This window comes from Trachurus trachurus (genome assembly GCF_905171665.1).
Source record: "Trachurus trachurus genome assembly, chromosome: 3".
NCBI lineage: Eukaryota > Metazoa > Chordata > Actinopteri > Carangiformes > Carangidae > Trachurus > Trachurus trachurus.
In genome coordinates this window covers 7,619,218-7,640,934 of record NC_139893.1, presented here as the reverse complement: position 1 = coordinate 7,640,934, position 21,717 = coordinate 7,619,218, and the positions used below count along the sequence as shown (strand labels likewise).

At 43.9% G+C, this 21,717-nt stretch overlaps 1 protein-coding gene across 1 annotated transcript in view; it reads left to right on the top strand.

The window, feature by feature from the left end:
• The window catches only part of cbfa2t3 (CBFA2/RUNX1 partner transcriptional co-repressor 3), a 30,926-nt gene extending 16,083 nt beyond the window's left edge, over positions 1–14,843 (top strand). Inside the window, 9 exon segments of the mRNA XM_083995322.1 lie at positions 1,837–2,078; positions 2,299–2,388; positions 3,249–3,431; positions 6,429–6,711; positions 7,590–7,675; positions 9,379–9,661; positions 10,167–10,235; positions 12,888–13,078; positions 14,294–14,843. Coding sequence (XP_083851448.1) covers positions 1,837–2,078; positions 2,299–2,388; positions 3,249–3,431; positions 6,429–6,711; positions 7,590–7,675; positions 9,379–9,661; positions 10,167–10,235; positions 12,888–13,078; positions 14,294–14,689 — 1,823 coding nt within the window. The 3' untranslated portion in view covers positions 14,690–14,843.
• The last annotated feature ends 6,874 nt before the right edge of the window (positions 14,844–21,717 follow it).

Genomic DNA, 21,717 nt, shown 5'->3' with positions numbered 1-21,717 from the left:
TAAAATTATTCAACCATCAATAAGAAATTCAAGTGAATACACTTTTGCCATCTACAGACATTTAATCCCTCTTAAGTCAACTGCCACCGACACGTTGTATGACAAAGAAATTCCAAATATGTGTTTCTTCCACAAGTGTTGAAGTCACTTGTGTGTCAGGTGTGCGTGCGTCTCTGCAGGCATCCATCGGTGTGCGTGTATTTGCGTGTCTTTGGGTGTGCAGAATGCCCTTGCTCATGGGACAAGTGTCTTTGGGTGCAAGTGTGAGTGCGTCTGTGTTGTTTACCAGCTGGTCAGGCGGCGGCGGTGGGTACGGGGGGACATCAGCCACGGGTGGTGTTGCGGTGTGTGTGTGTGTAGACTACTTTCTTCCCTATATAGCAATGACAGGCCCATGTTGTTTCACCTGTTGTGGCAGGCGGTCAGCAGAGAAGCTCTCTCCTTGCACCTCTCCCTCTCTCTAAAGCCAGAACACAAGCGCTGCCTGTCGGGATCACATGGGTCAGTCCGTACGAGTTCAGGCCCTCGACCCGCAGATTAGAGCAACAAGCGCTGGACAGCTAAACTGTGTACAGCCTTGTTTTCAAGTTCGGGGGCGATGCGTATAGCACTCCAGTCTACGCTGTAAAGCTGTAAATACATTTCGAAAAGATTAAATTAGAGCTGCTGCACAGATATAATGCACATTCAAAATATAAGCTTACAACTACGAGAGACAGATTTAAAAAGACCCATTCATAAATCACATCTCATTTGGCTCCCGACATGAAAATATGAAAACAGAGGAAAGGTCAAATATGCGTGCGTGAACTCCTGTGTATTTGTGAGTTTGTTTGTGCCTGCATTAAGCAGAATATGCCAGTGATTATATATGTGCATGAGTTCTGTGTCTATTCTGAACCCTTAAAGCTGCAAATCTACTTTCAGCTGGTGGACAGGTGCAGGTCCGGATTTGGCTACACACCTGCTACTGGAATAAAAGTAACATGGGCCACAGGACTATTTTTGGCACCTCTTTAACAAGTTCCTCTTATAGTTGTGTCCTAGTGAGTGAGTGAGTGAGTTGGAGGGGGGGAGAGGGTGAGGAGCAGGGCGGAATAGACTGATATGGGGGGTGGGGGGTGGGGGGAGTGGAAGGGGTCAAATGTACTAATGTACCACTTGTGAGACAGCTGAAGTTATTGCAAACACACACACAAATGCACACACGCTTAGCGCTTAATCAAACTGGCAGAAAACTGCACCACAGTGAAGTCACAAACTGTTTGGCACAGTGTCAAAGCTGAGTCTTTTGTTTTCTTTACTTACACTGCAAAAACTCAAAATATTTGTCTTATTTCTTGTCAAAATGTCTCATTTCTAGTCAAAACTAATCTCTTTCCCCTTAAAACAAGACTCATCACCTAAAAATGTACTTGTTTCTAGATAATTTTCACTTGTTTCAAACAAATTGTCACTTAAAATAAGTAGAAAAATCTGCCAGTAAAAGGAATTTTTTGTGCTTGTAATAAAAAAGAAAAACTTGCTCCACTATCAGATTTTTCTACTTATTTCAAATGAAAATAGGCTTGAAATGAGTAAAAAAAAAAAAAAAAAGTATAAAAACAAGCTACTTTTTATGTGATGAGTCTTATTTTAGGTATAATGAGATTTGTTTTGACTTGAAATTACATTCTGACTAGAAATAAGACAAATATCCTTGGTAAGATTTTGAGTTTTTGCAGTGTATATTTAATGTCCACCTCTCCCTCCTCCATCAGGGCTCCCCCCCCCCCAGGCACCTCCATTACTGACCCAGTTTTGCGTTGCGTCTACCTTCTGTCTGTTTATCTGCAGTGCTGAACGGGAGCAGCCACTCTCCCACGTCGCTGAACGGCGCTCCGTCCACTCCCAACGGCTTCAGCAACGGGCCGGCCATGTCCTCCACGGCCTCGCTGTCCAACCAGCAGCTCCCGCCGGCGTGCGGCGCCCGGCAGCTCTGCAAGCTGAAGCGCTTCCTGACCACGCTGCAGCAGTTCGGCAACGACATTTCGCCGGAGATCGGAGAGAGAGTGCGCAGCCTCGTGTTGGGGCTCGTGGTGCGTTCATGGTCAAGTTACTCATAAACATTTTTAATCACAAAGTAAAACAACCAAATAAACAGTGTACCTCTCCTTTAATTCAACTAGTCAATTAGTTTTTTTTTTTTTTTTTTTGCCATATGTTTCTAGTAATTTTTTTTTTTTTTTTCCTATTCCCTATTTCCTATCGAGTCTTGACTGTGTCTCTTTGTCTGTCTCTCTCTGTTGTCTTGCACAGAACTCCACCCTCACTATTGAGGAGTTTCACTCCAAACTTCACGAGGCCACCAACTTCCCTCTGAGGCCGTTCGTCATTCCCTTCCTGAAGGTAAACGTCTATGTACGGGTCTTTTATGTGAGATAAATCAAACCTGATGTTAACAGGTACATAGTTTACTGCCCCCTTTCCATATGGTCACTCATGTACTCAGAGTGAGTTCATAGAGAGGCAGTGACAGGGGCGGAGGGAAACCTCGTCATGATCAGAAACCAGTGGCTGTACAGTTTTTTTTTCACTGTGATACTGAATTTGCAGTATCACGAAAAAAGATGGTAGTATGTGCTTGTTAACACACTTTAAAAATGGTGTGTGTGTGTGTGTTTGTGAGTGTGTCAGACCTCCTGCCGTGCAATGATCCTCCACATCTGGGACATTGCAGCAATAGCTGTGTTATATCAACCAGACAGGTCTGAGAGAGCAATTTGACAGCACTCTCTCACACACACACACACATACATGCACGCACGCACACACACACACACACAATATACGCACCAGCACACCCTGGAGAGAAAGAGAGACACATGGCAGAGGAATGTGTCAGGGGACCTGTCTTATCTCATCCCGTCTCTTCATCTATCACTTTCTTTACAGCTGGACTGCAGTGGCAGGGCCAGGTCTGTCCTCACTGACTGAATCACAGCTCTGTCATTGGTCAGCACAGTGCCATGTGACCGAGTTGGCATTTCCTCATTGGTCGTGTTAATGGGCTAGTCACCATTGAGAAGTTGTAACTAGAACAGTTTATTGTAGGGGAGAAGTAAACATATGTAGAGCAGAAATCAACTGACACCATCATGATGTGATGTCAGTTTTCACAGTGGCTCCATCATTTAAATAGCAGTTTGTTTCATTACTAATCCAGAGGTCTTTCCTCTTCTTGTTTTGTTTTTTTCTTACCACTGAAGGCAAACCTGCCTCTGCTGCAGAGAGAGCTGCTCCACTGTGCCAGGTTGGCCAAGCAGACACCGGCTCAGTATCTGGCCCAACACGAGCAGCTTCTCCTGGACGCCAACGCCAGCTCGCCCCTCGACTCCTCCGAGATTATGCTGGAGATGAATGAGCATGGCAAGCGGAGGACCCCTGACAGGTAGTGTCCCTCCATTAAACACAAGGAAACACACACACACAAACACACAGACAGACTTCAGCGGCCCACATACGTTGGCAAACTCTCACACAGACAGTGTTATAAATTAATTCTTTCAGGGCATTTTACGAATGCCAAGTGACAAGGGGAGGCTGTAAGTCCTGTGTGCGGGAGGCAGCAGTCTGGACAGCCCTGATGCCAGGCCGGCTCTGCCAGCTGTCCGGGAGGGACGGCCGAGATAAATGTAGAGGAGGAAAATAAAGAGAGACGTCGAGAAGCAAAAGGGAGAGAGAGCCAGAGAAGAAAGGAAGGGAGGGAAGTACAACCAGACAGAGAGAGAGAGACCAGCAGTGAGCTATGGTTTTACTATTGTCCCACATTGCTGCTCCCTGGCACCCTGCTTTATTCACCCGGCTAAGAAGATGTCACATGAGAGAATTAACAAGAATTTCCCTCTCTTCCCTTTTCCGTCATCTTCTCTTACTGCCGTTGTCATTCTGTCCTCCTCACCTCTTTCTTTCTCCCCCTCTCCCTCTCTCCCTCCCTCTCTCCGACCGCCTGACCTGCAGGCTCCCAGCAGCCGTCCATATGTCAGGGATGTGTCCAGATGGTGATGTGCTGACCGTAACACTGAGCACATCCTGAGTGAGGGGAGGTGTGGGGAGCTGCTGCTGCTGCTGCTGCTGCTGGTGATGGTGGTGATGGCTGTGGTGTGGATGGGACTAGGGGTTGGGGCAGAATGTGCAATCCCACTGTAATCCACACACCTCCGCCTCCCAACCTCTGGCTTATACACAGCAGGCCGGGCTGCTGGGGCATGTGGGGGTGGGGGTAGTGGGGGTAGTAGTGGGGGCTGGGTCAAGCTGGGGCAGGGCCTACGTTGTGCCAGCTGTTCCTCTGATTTGTCAGATACTAGAGCCAGGGATGTGTGTGTGAGTGTAGCTGACATGCACAAATATACACATGGATCACACACACATACACACATACGCATACACATATATACACACAAACATAAACACATAATATCTACACAAGGCCAGCGTTGCATTTATTCGCCTTTGATCCCCAGGACGATAAGGAGTGATTTCCATCCGAATGCCTGGCTATTGCCATCCAGCTAAACAGATTAATATCAACACTCCCATTTAAACTGTCCAGATGGCTCAAAAACACAACCTCTTGCACACACACACACACAGACACACACACACACACACACCCAGCTAAAGTACACAGACACAAATGAGTGTCACTAAACATCTGCCAAACACACAGCGTTCAGCCCATATTGCCCCTTAAGCCTGAGAGCAGAGTGGGAGGGAGCGGGAGAAATACTTGCAATCTAAGAGTAGGCTGAGGGATATTCAGATTAAGAGCTCGAGACGCAGCGTGTACAGTTGGACTTGGCTTTGTTTGATACATATGGCGTACAGCTGTGCGAAAGCCTCAGCCGTACTGTAACTGAACAACAAGCAGCTCTCAGCTCAGATACACGGACACACGTGGATGTATGTGTGTGTGTGTGTGAGAGAGAGAGTGTAAGTGTTTGCATACACCGCGTGGGAGTTGTTGAACTCTCAAAAACAAGTTTGTGTTCCTTGCTGGAGCCTCCTCCAACAGGTACAGTCAACAACACCAGATGTTGTAATCTTTGAAAATAAATTATTATGACAGTTTATGGTAAACTGCGATTTCCAATTTGACGGATAATCTGTTCACAGTGGCACTCGGAGCGAAAAAGTCACATCTTATTATACTCGCATCACTGCACAGAGTTATAAAGCTCTTGTTGCATCTGGGGCTGCTGTAAAGCGCCACTGTTGCTTTAAGTGGTTTTACAGTATGACAAATACACATACTGTAGTGTGTACTGTACGCTAGTGATAGGCGATGCTAGCTCATCACAAACATAGAAAAACACATTTACACATCAGGGAATGAATCATATCTATTTTCTTGCCTCTTGGTTGTAGTGTTCAGGGTGTTAAGGTCCTTGCTGGGGCATGTTTTCCTGAACTATGAAGTAATACGCTGGCTCTGCCATACGGTTTTCACATTACTAATTGTGGTCTGGCGAAGCCGCGGACAGACTAGCCAAGGGAAAGATGACATAGGTTCACACAGATGTAATTCTCCTCCATTTATCCATTTACATGGTGTCAGGAACCAATTTCTGAGGAAAGCGGAGGTGAGAAATGAGTCATGCAGTTGCAGATTTTGCAGATATTTAGTCACATTTGAGTCAAAACAACGTCTGACTGGTTCAGCAGCGATCCCTAGCTGCTGAATCTGCTCTCGGGTGAACACTGTTGAATAGTAATATGACCATCACAATGCACTATACACACATTACTACGCAAGCATGGAAAAGTATTGAATTTGATTTTATGCATTTCCAGGTCTGGAAAAGTATGGAAAATGGAAACTATTGTATGGAAATACATTTATCTTAATACTTATCTGGATTTGGTCTTATCTGAAGTTATTTGGGTTAATTATTTATTTTGTATGCGCTATTGTACCGAGCTACAATCTCCTGGAAATTATTTGGTGACATAATGGCATACACATTCAGAATAATGAAAACAAATGAACAAATTATTGCATGATTTATTACTTGATACACATCTATTTACTCAAATATGGCCAATTATTTGATTTTTTTTTTTTTTTTTTACCAAGAAGTCTGGAAATTAGGGTCTGGAAAAAGTATGAATTTGGAAATTTCACACGTGTAATCCTGCTGGGAAAACACTTGAGGCCTACAAGTTTGACTTTGATCTCATGATTTTGGTTGTTTCTTTTCTTTGATTCTTCTCTTAACAGTTTGCATTTGTTGTTGTGATGTTGACATATCCTCCTCTTTATTCATTTTCTATCATTTTCCATTGGAAAAGTCACATTTATTAGTGTAAATCAAGTCACAATTCACATTTAACCCTTGGTGTTAATATTACACAGTGTTTTAACCCACTCCCCTGTCCTCCTCCACAGGACCAAAGACAGCTCGGAGAGAGAAGGCTTGCACCCCGAGCACCTAGCCAAGCGGCCCTGCACCATCAGCCCCAGCCAGCGCTTCAGCCCCAGCACGGGTCTCCCCGCTCACCCGCCTCCCAACGGCCTCCCCACGCACCCGCCCAACGGCCTGCCCCACCCGCCCAACCCACAAGTGGGACCCCAGCACTATCGCTTAGAAGACATGGCCCTGGCGCACCAATACAGAGACGCTTACAGGCATCCTGAACACCGCGACGCCCGAGACAGGCACCGGCCGACAGGTAGAGTAGAGCAGTTGGGACGCGTTGACGTGGGGGAGACAGATAAAGCTGCAGATCTGCACTCGCACACTCCGCAGTTGTATGTTCGAGACCGTGTGGGCTCGTGTATATGTCAGAGGGGTGTATAAGAAGAACAAAGGCCAGTTGTCACTCCAGTGTGATAATCCTTGTGGCAGCGTGGCTATATAAAGCTCACAGCCGTACATGCCCATGTGCTACAACTGTGGCAACCATATATGCCTTCCTCCTGCTTTTCCCAAAAGGAAAGACATGAAATTGTCTCACTGGTTTAAAAAATGAGGAGAAAGTATCGGCACCTGTGTTATAAATCCAAGCGATAAAACAGTGTATTGTATTGGATTTGATTCTGCAAATGTAGCATGAAGTTACTGTGGTCGTACTTCAGCTGAATAGTCTTGTGGGAGTTCTCAAGGTGTTGCAAAGGCAAGGCGATTTTATTTATAGAGCAGATTTAATTTTACATAACCTCAACGTCCTTTACAGCAGCAAGTCATTTGTAGAAGAATAAGAATATAATAAATAACACAAAAATGCACACCACAGACAGAAATCATAAACAGTTACCAATCATAAATCAGAGAAAATACAAAATTCAATAGTTTATTATGGGATATAACAAGAGAAAAATGTGCTCGAGAGTGCACAGCCAAAGTAACTAAAAGTAATATCCTAACCAGATGTGAATGTTGTGTGGATGAATCACTTGAGAGGTCTAGTTTGATAATGTAGTTTAGCACCGATAGTCTGGTTTCCACCAAACTGCTGCGGTGTATTTCTCAGTCAACATTACACATCACACTATACTGTAAACTGCACTGTATATGTACGAGTCTAACAGAAATGTATCATTGTTGCAGCGGTGCACGGCGCTCGCCAAGAGGAGGTGATCGACCACCGTCTGACAGATCGAGAGTGGGCGGAGGAGTGGAAGCACCTCGATAATGTACGTCACTTTAACGTCGGCCGCCTCTTTGTTTCATTCATAAACACCATAAAACAGAGAGAGGGAGGGGGAGGGGGAGGGGAGGATCAGCAGCAGGTGATTAAAGTTAGTTTCAGTGCTAAAGATGGCATGCAGATGACAGGGACGGGGACCGATGACAGACAGATGAGTCTCCGTCCCCCCGTCTGAGTTAGCAGTTGATGGACAGCTGACCTTATGAGGGCCATGTGGTGAATGAACAACAGACAGATACCTATCTGGCTCCCTGGCACCCAACTGAAGGCAAAATCATCTACACCACACACACAGATACACATACACACACACATACACACATACACACATACACACATACACACACACACACACAGAAACAGGGCCCCAGATGGAGCTCAGGACCTAGCAGAGAGCAGCTCCAGCTGGGGAGAGCAGCTGAGACAAGAGCTGCAGTCATGGAGAGAACCGGCCAGGCCTGGACCCCTGCCAAATTAGAAACACTTCACTGAAATAAATATAGCTAACTCAGAGGGGAGGGGGAGGGAGGGAGGGAGGGGAGAGAGATGGAGGGAAGGAGGCAGAGGCAGAGAGAGGGAAAGATGAATGGGAATAATGATATGGATTGAATGTCAACCATGCTAAACCCATTTAGCAGACTGGGCCAGTCTGGAAACACAGGGCACTGTGGAAAAAAAAAAAAAAAAAGTGACACTGTTTACAACAGAGCGGGGAAGGAGAGAAATGAGAGGAAATCTGTTGAGTTGGCAGAGAAGGGAGCAGAAGGGTGGAAGGAACTGGCTCAACAATTTCATCGTCAGTCCAGCTGTTAATTCATGGTCGCTGTTAACGCTTCTCAGACGCTGAGATTCACCGACAAACCCACCAACAGATTGGGCACAGACAGGCGCACACAAAAAAAAACATGACACGTTAGCTCGGCGGAATGTGTTTTGGGAAGGATTAAAATAGTGTGTAGATTTACACACCAGCGCAGCGGCTACAGAGAGGAACTCGCTCCTTTTGAATGGAGCAGAGTTGAAGTTTTTCAAGGATTTATCAAGTTTGGATCATTTCAAAAAAGTCTACTACAGTGTCAGCAGGGGTGTGCCAAAAAATCGATTCACATAAGAATCGCAATTCTCATTTAATACGATTCAGAATCGATATAGTAAAATGTCCCAAAATCGATTTTAAAAAATAAAAAAAATGAAACAAATCTGCTGGCTGTCGTCTCCAGGCAGCATGTTTAACTGCACTATTTTTTTTAATAAAGAGGCACAATTTTGTTACTTAAGCAAATTATGCGATATTGCTTTTATGCAACAGTTTCAACAATTCCATCTAAGCATGGATACATGTTTGAAATGTAAAAAGACACTTTAGTCATTCTGTCTTGCAAAGCAGACTGGAGTAGATCATGAGGATCCTTTGCACACCGATCGACTGAAGCAAAAATCATTATGAATCAAATTGTTTTGAATCAAAAATCGATTTTGAATCGAATCGTAGCCCCAAAAATCAGAATCGAATCTAATGGTGAGACAGTAAAAGATTCCCACCCCTAAGTGTCAGTGATAAAAAGTTTTTGTGATTTAGGGAGATGTGAGGATTTTGCATTTTGAGCTAAATGTCAAATGAATGTCAGGCTTCTCCTTACTGTTCCTTTATCGCGTCAAGTAAAATGTTTCCGCTCATCCCCGCCGCAGCTCCTGAACTGCATCATGGACATGGTGGAGAAGACGCGGCGCTCTCTGACGGTGCTGCGCCGCTGCCAGGAGGCCGACCGCGAGGAGATGAATCACTGGATCCGGCGCTACAGCGACGTGGAGGAGATGAAAAAAGGTGGGAGCAACGGACAGCACTGCCTTCCTCCTCCTCTTCCTCCTCCTACTCCTCACCACAACTCCTCCTCCAACACAGCTAGCAGCAGCGAGGCACTGCCCATAGGAACTCCCTCGGCTGCTGAAAGGCAGACAGGCAGACAGACAGGTAGACAAACACACACAGAGGGTGCAGCATGTTTGGCAAAGCAAAAAAAAAAAAACACTCACAACAAGGTAGGGCTTATCTGAAATCTGATTTAATGTATCAATTTGAAACACAAAGAGCCAGTTGGATCATATTTTCTCTCCAAATATACAAATTTCAGCTCACACTGTGAGGCAATACAAATCTACACACAACATCCTGGATCTTTAAACAACTGATTACACACTCATGCTGCCAGCATGCTCATTCATCATTAGGATTTGTATTCACTTGTAACTCCCAGGATCCATTTCTTCTCTGAAATGGCTGGAAAAGTTGATGACAGCTTATTTATTCATGTTTTCACACACACACTTATTTTGTATTGCTTAAAAAAGAAAAAAGAAAAAAAGAAATAGCACTGGGAACTATAGGGGAGACTTGTGGATGTGTGTGTGTGTGTGTAATTGAGATTGTGTGTGCGTGTGTAATTGAGATTGAGTGTGTGTCTGCATGTGTGTTTCAGAGATCCACCGAGACTTCTTACACAGGCCTCCCTCAGGATACCTGCCAGAAGAGATCTGGAGGAAAGCCGGTAAGAGCTAAACATCCCATTTTTCCTTTATATTGTCTTGATGATTGACCCCTGCACAGGCTAACAAAACATACACACACACACAATTGGCATCATCAGTCTTGACGGGCCTCACCCCGAGCTACTGAGACAGGCAGAAAAGGTTGTTTTTTTTGCAGCTGTAGGTCCATCAGGCCAGAGGATTGGAGACACCGTGTGTCATTAGGGCAAAATGTCGTCCATCTGTCACCACTATGAAAGGCCACTGCAGTTAGAGCTGCAGTGAAAATGCAGTCACCTGGCTCAAAGCAGGCCGCAGCAGCGCAGCGCAGCACAGCTGGGAGCTCAACTTGTCTCCATTGTCCTGAGAAACGAAACACACACTTTTTTTTACATCTATTTTTTTCAATGTGACTGTTTTCTAGCCTCATGCACAGTAGAATATTACATTTTTTGAGTCAAATGCAGACGTTTCAATGTAGACATAAACAAATCTGGACCGTTGTTCTTATTTATGACCCATTTGGAGGCAGAGCAGGTGAGGGGGAGTGTTGCACCGCATGGGCCGGCAGCTTCTTCTCGTATTCTGCATGTTTAGATAGAGCCCATCCCAGGAGTCTCACCTGGCTCAGCCTTTGTTCCACCCCCCCGGTCCCAGCACTATTATGTTGCAGTCATACTCCAATACCCTGCGGAGGAAAGATGCTGCTGCTGTTGGCAAAACACTGTGCTGCATTTTCACCGGCAGAAAAAAGCTCTTTTAATTGCAGTTGTTTTTCATACAGGTACTACAAGCATCCCGCTCTCCCCAGCACTAAAGCACCTCCAAAACAAGCAGGGTGAGTAACATATCTCACTCCCAACATCTCACCTCTAGTGTGTATGTGTGTTTGAGTAAGAGTGCGTGCGCGTGTGTGTGTGTGTGTATGTCACCTCTATCTCAGCAGCCAGGTAGTCAGCCTGATGCCTGACGGAGCTGCAGCACCTCTTGCCTTTAATTAAAACCAGACACGTATTCTCTGGTCTGGTTCAGGTTGAGAGACTGCTCTGCTTTTGAAAAACAAGATCTGAAGTGTGAAAACGCAGACAGAAATAACACGTCTCAGGGACTTGCCAAATCCCTGTGGAATTAAAACGTTAATATTGCTGCCCCCATGTTTTCCATTAAGTGCTAATTGCCCCAGCATCTGCTATGCAGTCTCCTTGATAAGAATTAATTAAATTTGCAAACTAATCTTAGTGGTGCATGCATTAGGCCAGATAATTGAGAAGCTCGGGATAATGCAGATAGTGTTTGCAAAAGAGGGAGAAGAAGAAAGAAAGAGGAGGAGGAGGAGGGGTGGAGGAGAGAAGAGAAAGAGGAGTAGGAATGAAATGAAGGATAAAGGTAGAGACAGGATGAGGGGAAGTATGGAGACGTGTGTCTGAGTGCGACTGTGCGTTGACAGGATTGGCAGGATACTAACTTTTTAGCATAGGAAGTAGGCGCTGACATGCACGCATGCACATACAGACATAGTATGCACACATGCAACAACCCCCCCTCCACCCCACCTCCTCCTTCTCCTCCTCCCCCTGCCTATCTTTTCACACAGTAGTTTGAAACAAGCGGAGTGGAGCGGCGAGGAAAAGTGACAGTTATTTATGAGTTCTCTCTCAAACAAACAGCGACTGGAGGAAATAGAGAGCAGTGGAGAGAACAGCATCAGTCTCGCCTCCCACTTGGTTGGGCTAACACATCTGGAGAGCCACTTGTATGTGTGTCATCTGTGTCTCGGTGCGTTGCGTGCGTGTGTGTGTGTGTGTACTTGGCACATCTGGAGGAGGTGGAGCAGGAGGAAGAAAAATCATTTAGTCTGTAAAAATGTTGCTGTCAGTGACGGCAGAGGGAGAAAATGACATTGTAGGGGGAATTCATACGTTGTGATCACCGCGTTAGAGTTTGATTAATAAATAGTGTATATTTGGCAACCTATTTCTCACGTGGAAACCGGCGCGCAACTGTACATTTTTGTCGTGTGCCGTGAGGCCGATAATGAAAGATGGCAAAATGTAATCACTCCTGGCTCTTACTGAGAAGGGGCAGGGGGAAGTTTCTATTTTAGACTGCCATCTGGAAAGGAGTCTACACACCTGCCTGTTGTAAAAACACAGCTTCCTCACTCATACAGTTTTGTGCTTGTTCTAGAGGAACAAAAAATAAATAAATATGCGATAAAAATCCACATCACAGGAAGCCCCGCAGTGGAGGATAGGCTCGCCCACTGCTGGGGGAAATCATCCACTCCTCGTCTCAATAAACTCCCATCTAACAACTTCTATCAAAAATGATTCTCACGACAAGATGATAATCGTGCAAACAGGGAATCCCAGGATGTTGGATGAACAGCCAAGTTGGTGACAAAACTTTGGAGACATCTGCTGTTGTCAGCGCTGAAAATGATTGTGGCCAGACGTGTATGAATTAATTATTGAAGTCTGGCTGTTTCCCTTTTCTGGCAGAAAGTTTTAAATCTTGGATGATGTACATCTGTTCGCTGAGACACAACAAGATGGCAGCTTAAAGAGCCTCAATAAAGGATGAAGGAGCGGGCCGGATGGGACGATGGTCATTAGCACTAACACCTCTCTCTCTATCTCTCTCTGTCTTTCTCTTTCTGTTCTATCTCTCAGAGGAGGCTGTGAACGAGGTGAAGCGACAGGCGATGTCAGAGCTGCAGAAGGCCGTGTCCGACGCCGAGAGGAAGGCGCACGAGATGATTTCGGCCGAACGCTCTAAAATGGAGCGGGCGCTGGCCGAGGCCAAGAGGCAAGCCTCCGAGGACGCGCTAACGGTCATCAACCAACAGGAGGACTCCAGTGAAGTGAGTACCACAGACCCCCTGGCCTCATTTAGCCCCTCAGTGTTAGCCCCTCAAGCTCCATCCGTTTCCCCCCTTCGCTTTTGCTCCGTTGTGTTGTGTTGGTGTTGTGTAATCCATACAGCTGGCCGCTCCGGGTTTCGGCGCTGCAGCAGGTTGTCATCATTATTGCAGAAGCAGTCCAGTTGTCTTTGTAAATAAAAGCAGACAGACCCAGATGGTTGGAGCAGAGTGCCAGGCTGAGGCCATTACAGAGCAGTTGACCACCACCTGCTGGTAACACAAACCGCTGGTGATGGAAACAGGTCTCGGAGCCGTTATTTAAACTCATTTCAAACCTCATTTGCAATATAGCCGAGACAAAACACAAAACATTTGAGGACAAGACATACTGTAACACAAAATGCTTGAGACATACATAAGCATATCCGCGGACAAGACACAACACAAAACGTTTGAAGCATACAAGCATATCCGAAATACGAAATATCAAAAAGTAAAGTGACGAAGATAAATTAAAAACAGAGAAGTCTAGTTAAAAACAGGAGCAGTTGGAGGTAAAATAAGATGCAGTTATTGATTTAAATTGTCCTAATGATGAAAGTGTGGTAAGTTTCAGATGGTTTTGCAGATTGAAAAGAAAGAAAAAATTGGACTTAACAAATTCAGTATTAACAGAGGGAACCTGCAGTGTGAGCCAGTCCTTGGATAGAGGCTTACGTTAAAAGATATTAAAGAGTTAATATAGGATGGTAAGAGGCCAGTGAGAGCTTTAAAAATAAATAAAATCCAGTGTCTATCATGCCTGTTAGATAGCGAGGGCCATTCAACTTTAGAATACAGGTCACAATGATGGGTGTTGTAGCTGTCGCCGGTAATGAATCTCAGGGCTGAATGATAAACGGTGTCAAGTGGATGTAGAGTTGTAGCTGATGCATGCCTGTATAAAATGTCTCCATAATCTAAAACTGACATAAAAGTCGCCTCTATAAGTTTCTTCCTGCAATGAAGAGGGAAGGATGAGAGAGATGTTGCAAATCTCTGCGCATAGAGTAACAGGGAAAAATGAGGCTCAGACATATGAACCAGATTATACAATTGACTTATTTTAGCTTTCAATATCTGTTTATGTAAGGAAAAAGAAAAGCTCTGTGGTATCCTGGGAACAAAAAAGAGACTTATTTTTATCAACCCACTCTCTCCCCACTGTCTCACCAGAGCTGCTGGAACTGCGGGAGGAAGGCCAGTGAGACGTGCAGCGGCTGCAACACGGCTCGCTACTGCGGCTCCTTCTGCCAACACAAAGACTGGGAGAAGCACCACCACGTCTGCGGCCAGGGCCTGCAGGGGTTGCCGGGGGGCAGCGGCGTCCCCTCCTCCTCCTCATCCGCCGCATCCTCCGGCGCGCCCCCCACCCACTCGGAGAGCGGCGCACCTCCAGGAGCGCTGTCCCTGGTGGGCCAGAGCAGCATCGCGGGCGGGGCGGCGGGCAACGGCGGCGGCGGTGGCGGGGGCGGGAGCGTGTCGGCCAGCCCCAAGGAGAGCAGTTCCAGCAGTGCCTCTCGCTCCACCACCCCGGCCACCCCCGCCCTGCTGGACGCCACCTCTCGCTGACGTCCCGACACGACACCCCCCCACTCACTCCTTGCGCTCCGGATGCGACAGAGCCCAACACTCCACACAAAACCAAACTGAGGAATCTTCATCACACCTTGCTCCCTTTCCTCCTCCTCCCCCAGCGTCGGTCGGCCCTTATTTCCCCTTTTGTCCTGAGCTCTTCTGAAAAATCTTCTCACCCGATGACGGACTCAACTCGCCAACTCCCCCCCTGAAAAAAAGAAAGAAAAAAGAGCTTTTTTTGTGTCTTTCACAACCACATACACAGATTCCAGCCTGGGGTTGAGTGTAGTGTAAAAGCATGAACAAGTGCAGTGTCTCCTATCTCTGTAATAGAAACATATCAGAAGTGTTTTCTGAGAACTTGAGCTTTGACGCCATGTAAACATGGTGGATAGTGTCCATGTAAGGACAAGAGACAAGGGCTGTAGCAAGGAAACATCGACCGGTGAGGGGGGGCGGGGTGACAAGGCCGATTAGCACTTGGGTAGGATTTCCCTTTAATTCAGTACCAATGAGAGAACAGCAACCAGCCCTGAGATGTGCACTACTAGTCCAAACAGTTCACTGATGTGACACGGTGTCCCAATGGAGACAGGCGAGGAGCGTAATACCTTCTTCTTTTTATTTTTTTTTAATGGATGATGGAAGGGGAAAAACCTGTGATGCGATTAACTCCTCAGAAACACAGCTTAGTATTTATGAAACGTTTCTTTCTGGCTTTAAGGGAAAATGATGAAGAAAAGTCCAAATATTCTAAATAAAGAATAATAGAGATGCTGATGATGCTGACGATGATAACGATATGAGAGTAAATTAATTTTAAACTGCTAACTACCTTGCTAGCGAGCCAAGAAAATCTACACCGGACTCACCTCTCTGCACCATTGTTGAACCCAAATGAATTCAAAGATGAAAAGTAACATGATCCAAACCTTTGTATTAACACTGCCAAAGTGAGTAAGTAAGCGATAAGGAGAAGCACTCATCTTATAACCAAACGCAAAGCAACATCACCTCCTCAGCAGATAAGCCAGCCCTGAGAGGACCAGGCTGCAGAGACGCTGCAGAACGGGACCCAGAGATAGTCAGACGTTAAAGAGAGAAAAAATAAAAAAACAACAAAAAAAAACATACAAAAAAAACAAAAAAAAAAAGAAACTGTGACCTGCTTTGATCTGCAGCTGCCTCCTGCAGTCTCGACAAAACTAACAGCGATTCCTCAGTGAAGGCCCAGACTAGTGAATATGGACAATGCTGTGAACTTGCCTACAACAAAGACTTAAAAGGAAACGGACAGATAGGATAGAAACCCTGCCACAGTGTGATTTTTTTGTGAATGGTAACAGAGAGGAAAAAAAAAAAAACATAGGAAAGGAAAAGCTACACGGCCTCAAAAGGAGATGAAGAGACGTTCACGGCAACGAACGGACGGATGGACGGACGGAGCTGCCAAAAACCTCAAAACAAGCTTGAAAACATTTTTCCAAGAAAGCAACGCATAAACATGGAGATGTATGGGAAGATTGTTTCTAAGTCGTTTTTTTTTTTTTTAAATAGAAAAAACAAAAAAAAAGCTCCACAGCGAGGAGACATTTCAAGGAATTGCTGTTACCTTTACATTCACTCCCTCCTTTTTCCAAAGCATGACGAACAGATGAAAGAGCCTCGTGAAGGGTGGTGTAGACTTGATTATCCTCTCTCTTTCTACCTCCCCTTGCCCCCCCAACACCCCCTCCTCAACACCTCCCTTCCAACGCTCTTCCCCGCGACTACTTGACTCGAGTTTGCGCCTATAACCACGGCCCTGCTTTGACCTGGAGCCTCAGAGCAGTCACATGGGAAGGGTTCGAACCTGCTTGTAGATATTGTTCCTCTTTTCATTTTTTCAATAATTGTCTCTTGTCGCTGATTGTCCACATGTGCTGCCCCCTTTGTGTGTAATCCAAAAAAGATGGACTTTGTTTTTTTTTTGGTCTGTTACCTTTTCCTTTTCCTTTTTTTTTTCCTCCTTTGAGTTTGGGCTGAGCAGTGAAGTCAGAGCAAGGACACTCGTTTTTATGAGAGGAAGTCCCACATTGTACTTATTGTTTGATTTTTTTTCTTGTATCTATATTAATGAGATGAAACCCCTCTTGTAGAATATTTTGTATTGCTCGCATTGTAAGACAGTGAGAGGACGGAGGTGCAATATGAAGAGAATTCAGCTACTGAATGGAACCTCAGCAACTGCCCATAGGGTGTCATATAATATAGATACATATAAATATATTTAAAGTAACATCGGTAACTTAATGTGAATGTACATAGTATTTAAAGAGGTCCAAAAATGTGTTTGCCAAATAACAGAAACCTTTAAAGTTTAATGTCCAGAATATGATTTTCTCACAGTACATTTTCTTTCTTTATTTTTATCGATTCCTTTTTTTTTCTTCTCTCTTTCTCTTTTCTCTCATACAAGCTAAACACTTTCAATTTTCACTCAAGTCAAAGTGTCACGTGACCCTGAGTGGAGGAGACTGTTGGTAACAGAGGTAAAGCGGCTCCATGAAAACAGATGAAGGGTGGAAGGACAAGACAAGACAAGACTTTCTGATCGTTTTCTGAACTGATTAGGCCTTAATTTACAAGAATCTCTTACTTTGTGTTACAATTAGAGAACCTCTGACAAATTATAAGATGTCGATTTCTCACAAAAATCGCATTGATTTGTATGGAATGGCGTTATTGAGGTTTATATCCTGCAGGGGGGGAGACTCAACAGTGTGCGTCTTAGCCTGCTATTGATCAAAAAGCCTCTAAAGAATCAATACTTTCAAAAAAAATAGTTAACAGTGTCGTTTCCATTTCAAATTTGGTTCAGAACTGTCAAACTTGATACAACATTTCAAATGTTTCTGTTTCTCGCCATCGTTTCGGCTCAAGTGGCACTGTAGTGACCCCTCTGTCTTGGTCCTTATCAATCCATGTGTGTGTGTGTGTGTGTACATGTGTGTTTGGTTAGGAGTGTTTGTTTCACCCGAGGTGCAGCAGGACATTTTCCGTTTCCGTGGGGTTAAGTGATATGCCAGTGTTAAGCTACAGTAAATTTCAAAGCTAATTTAATAAATACTCAATCTCCTCCCAGATCTCATATTGATCTCCGTAAATGATGCGTGGTTGGCCTCATACACACTTGGACCAAACTTGGAATTTTTTTTTTTTGTTGCAGTGATTGGCATAGGAAATGAAAAAGCTTTTTATTCATCAACACATGGAAAAAGTCAATTGTGCTTTTTTTTGTTTTGTTTTTGTTTTTGTTTTTTTTGGACGATCTGAGACATTGGATTCAAATGTGATAAGCTACAAGGTACCCCAGCATCTGTGTGTAGCATTTACACATTTGTGTTACGCTTACCGGAAATTTTGGTGTTGACCTCAGCCTTTTTTTTTTGTGTCATTCCCCCATCCCCTCTATTGTCTAATTCCTCCACTTACTACCGCAGACCGACCACTCTTCACGACCCCCCCACCCCTCACCCTCTCACACAAGCTACCTCCTGTGACCATACAGCTAACCACCAGGAGAGGTTGACCTGGACTTTGAAAAGCTGGGCCCAAAGCAGACATGGAAAACGCACATCCAGAAGCGATCATACAAATCTGTCTGAAAAATTATATACAGTATATGTTAAAAAAAAACAAAAGCGCTGAAAGGAACTGCCATTAATTGTGATGCATAAGAATATTTATCACCTACTTCAAACGGATATTGGTTGAATTTAGTAACACATTACTGCAACAACCTGCATATTACCAAACTGACACACAGAATCAACCATGACATGCCATTTGTTGTTTAAAAACCAATAAAAAGCACAGACCAAAGTACTTCTGCTTTGCCATAGTAGGCTTTGACACAGTGTGTATTATTGACAGACCAGAAATATGGTTCGACCTCCACTACAGCAGTTAACCAAAGTGTCTGAAATACACACACACACTCGGAGCACAAGTGTGAAGAGCGCGCTCAATGAACCGAACCGGCTGAGTTTTTGAAATGTGTAGAAATCCTATTCAAGCAATCAAAGCGCTTGTTGTCTACATACTGAATAGTGCTTCTGTAAAAACAATAGAGGCATCTCCCTCGGGAAAGCCTACTGATTGCGTGTTCTTACTGTTACAAAGCCTTGCAGAGATAAAAAAAAAAAAAAAAAAATGAATGCATGGTGGATGTGTGCGTTTGTGTGTGAATTGTGAAGTGTGTGTGTGTTTTTGTAAAAAAAAAAAAAAAAAAAGAAAGAAAGAAAAAAACTATCCTTCTTCTTTGTGTCTCTGTACGAACTACTTGAAACCTTCAGAGCTTTAATGAAACATCCCAGACAGACTATAGTGGGAGATCGATTCACAATATGTAGCAACAGCTTTTGTGCAGTAAAACACCGTGTTTGTGTATAATATCCACATCTACACGTCATTTTTAAACGGCAGTTCCTTGCAGCTCTTAAAGTGCTTTGTGCGTGCTCCTCCATGTCTGCTCGTAAGCCCTCAGATTAACTAAACAAAGCCAAACCCAACAGACCACTTCTAAATGACCAAAATACAACCAAAAGCTACAACTTTCTTCTTTAGATTTCACTTTGGTTAAGGTTTTTGTCTTATATTCCAGCATCAGAGACCTTCATGTCGCACTAACGTGTGGGATATGAGGGGTGCAGCTCTTTAAAAAAACAACTCTGAGCTGTAGAGATACTCCCTCCTGTTTCCACTGGACGGGATACAAGAGAACAAAACCACGTCCTAGTTCGGCTGGGTGTGAGCTTCATCAAATCACGATTACAAATGAGATTCGTGCCGAGGTGTCATTTACTTTTTTTTTTTCTCTGTGAAGATATTATAGATGGCAAACGCATAAGGGCTCTGCTGTTGTTAATACCATCCAAAGGTCTCCGAACACTGTACATCAACCACTTTTCTATTTGTTTAACTATGTACATGATATGGGCAAAACGCATGTTTAGAAAAGACAAATATTAGCAGGTTGGCATTCGTCTCTCCCTAACCCAAACCAGTAACTCTACCAATGACGTTTTCAAGGCTCATCCGGTGTGAAGGTGACACGTCCCTCCTGTGAAAACAGGCACTGATGAATAGCTACAGTAGAAAGCTAAAGTGGCAAAACAAAAGCCATGGCTCAGGATGGTCTTGTTTTTACCTTTACATAAACTGAAACAAAGGTTTATGTTTTTTTATGTGTAGGGGAGCATTCTATACTGTATTGTGCAATACATTATTACAGAAAAAACACGTTTCTGTAGGAAAGGTTGGCGCTTTGAAGATCTTTCTCCTTTTGTTTTATTTCCCTCTTCAGAAAGTCCTGTTGCCGTTTTTAGATGAAGTAAAACTGTGCCAGAAGAATTAAATTCTGATTTGTATTTATTTCTTGCATGCTTTCCTCCCTGTTGCTAATACCGCTCTTTAACTGTTCGCTCTGTTGGATGTGTGAAGCTGTAAAACATTCTAATTCAGGTTATTGTCTGTGTTGAACAATGTAACTGTGTAATTAAAACATAAAATTAAGTATTCATCACTCTTGTTGCTTTACTTCTTTACATACAGTACACATTCTGATACGACACCCCCAGAAACACACAAGTGTATCTGAAACACAGCTGCAAATCAGTTTAAATGTTTTTATTTAATTGATTGATTTATTTAATGATTTAATCTGACTAAATCTATTGGAGGTTTTGGCACCTGCAGTGAGTCAGTCGTTTAAAGCTACAGTGTTCAAAACATTTTGATGGGAAACTGGAGCCATAAAACTGCTGTGAGATCTGACTGAGAATAAACATCATATACACATCGATTCAACTCAAAACAACTGAAAATGTGACATACATAAAGACAGAATGTGATACTATGATACTTCCAAACCTCAAGTTACCGCCAATTTACATGAAGGGAATATATATAAGATAGATGGAGAAACATAGTGCAGTCTAAACAACACTTCTCCCAAATGTGTCTTGGATAAGGTAGAATATGATTTCCTATAAAATACAAACACTCTGTCTCACAAAAGACAGCTTCTGTGTCCTGAGAAATAGAAACAGAAAGCCTTTATTGCCATTTTCTGTTACTCCTGATACAGTAGGTGTGGTAGGGTTGGAAAAAGAAAATCCAAAAGAGATCAAAGAGAGATGCTTCACACACAATGATATAAATACAAAGTGTCTGATGATTGTGCAAGTGTAATCCTACACAGTGCTTAGTCTACCCTATTACATGATTGTGTTATGGATGTGGATTTCTGTCATGGCTGACAAGGTAGAACAGAGGCATCATTAAAGCAGAAGTAAATGGAATATTTGTGTTAATATAAGTCTTAAATAATATATCTTCCGACAGCAATCACTTATATAGAGTGTTTGGTCTGAAACACGGGTCTGTCAGTCACTCTGCTCTGCTGTAAGCCGAGGAGAAAACTTTCCTTGTATCCTACAACCTTTATCCAATGAGGAGAGAGAACGTCATAAAGGGGCGGTCCTCTCTGTGTGTGCAGCCAAGGGATGCGCGTGAATGTGGTGACGTAGGGACGAGGGCGGGGACTGCTAACTCCATCGGCTGACAAGAAGTTAGCCAAAATGACCGGATCGCTTACTTCTGCTTTAATTGTAACATCATAAATGTATTACTCTTAAATTGAAATATGGCCATGCATTTAAGGATTTACCTAGCTATTTAGTTTAATATATCAATGGTTAACTTTTTAACTAAATAAGCTTTTTTAATTGAAACATTATTATTTTTTAAATATTATTATTATTATTATTATTATTATTATTATTATTATTATTATTATTATTATTATTATTGTGCTATTTACCGGTAACTGCATTTAACCAGATCAATGGTGCAGTTGAGCTGAGGTGGGGGGTGAAGGGGGGCAGCCAGCCCTCTTGCCTTGGATGCGGCACTGGTAGAGACACCCCCCTCCTCCTCCTCCTCCTCCTCCTCCTCTTCCTCCTCCTCCTCCTCTTCCA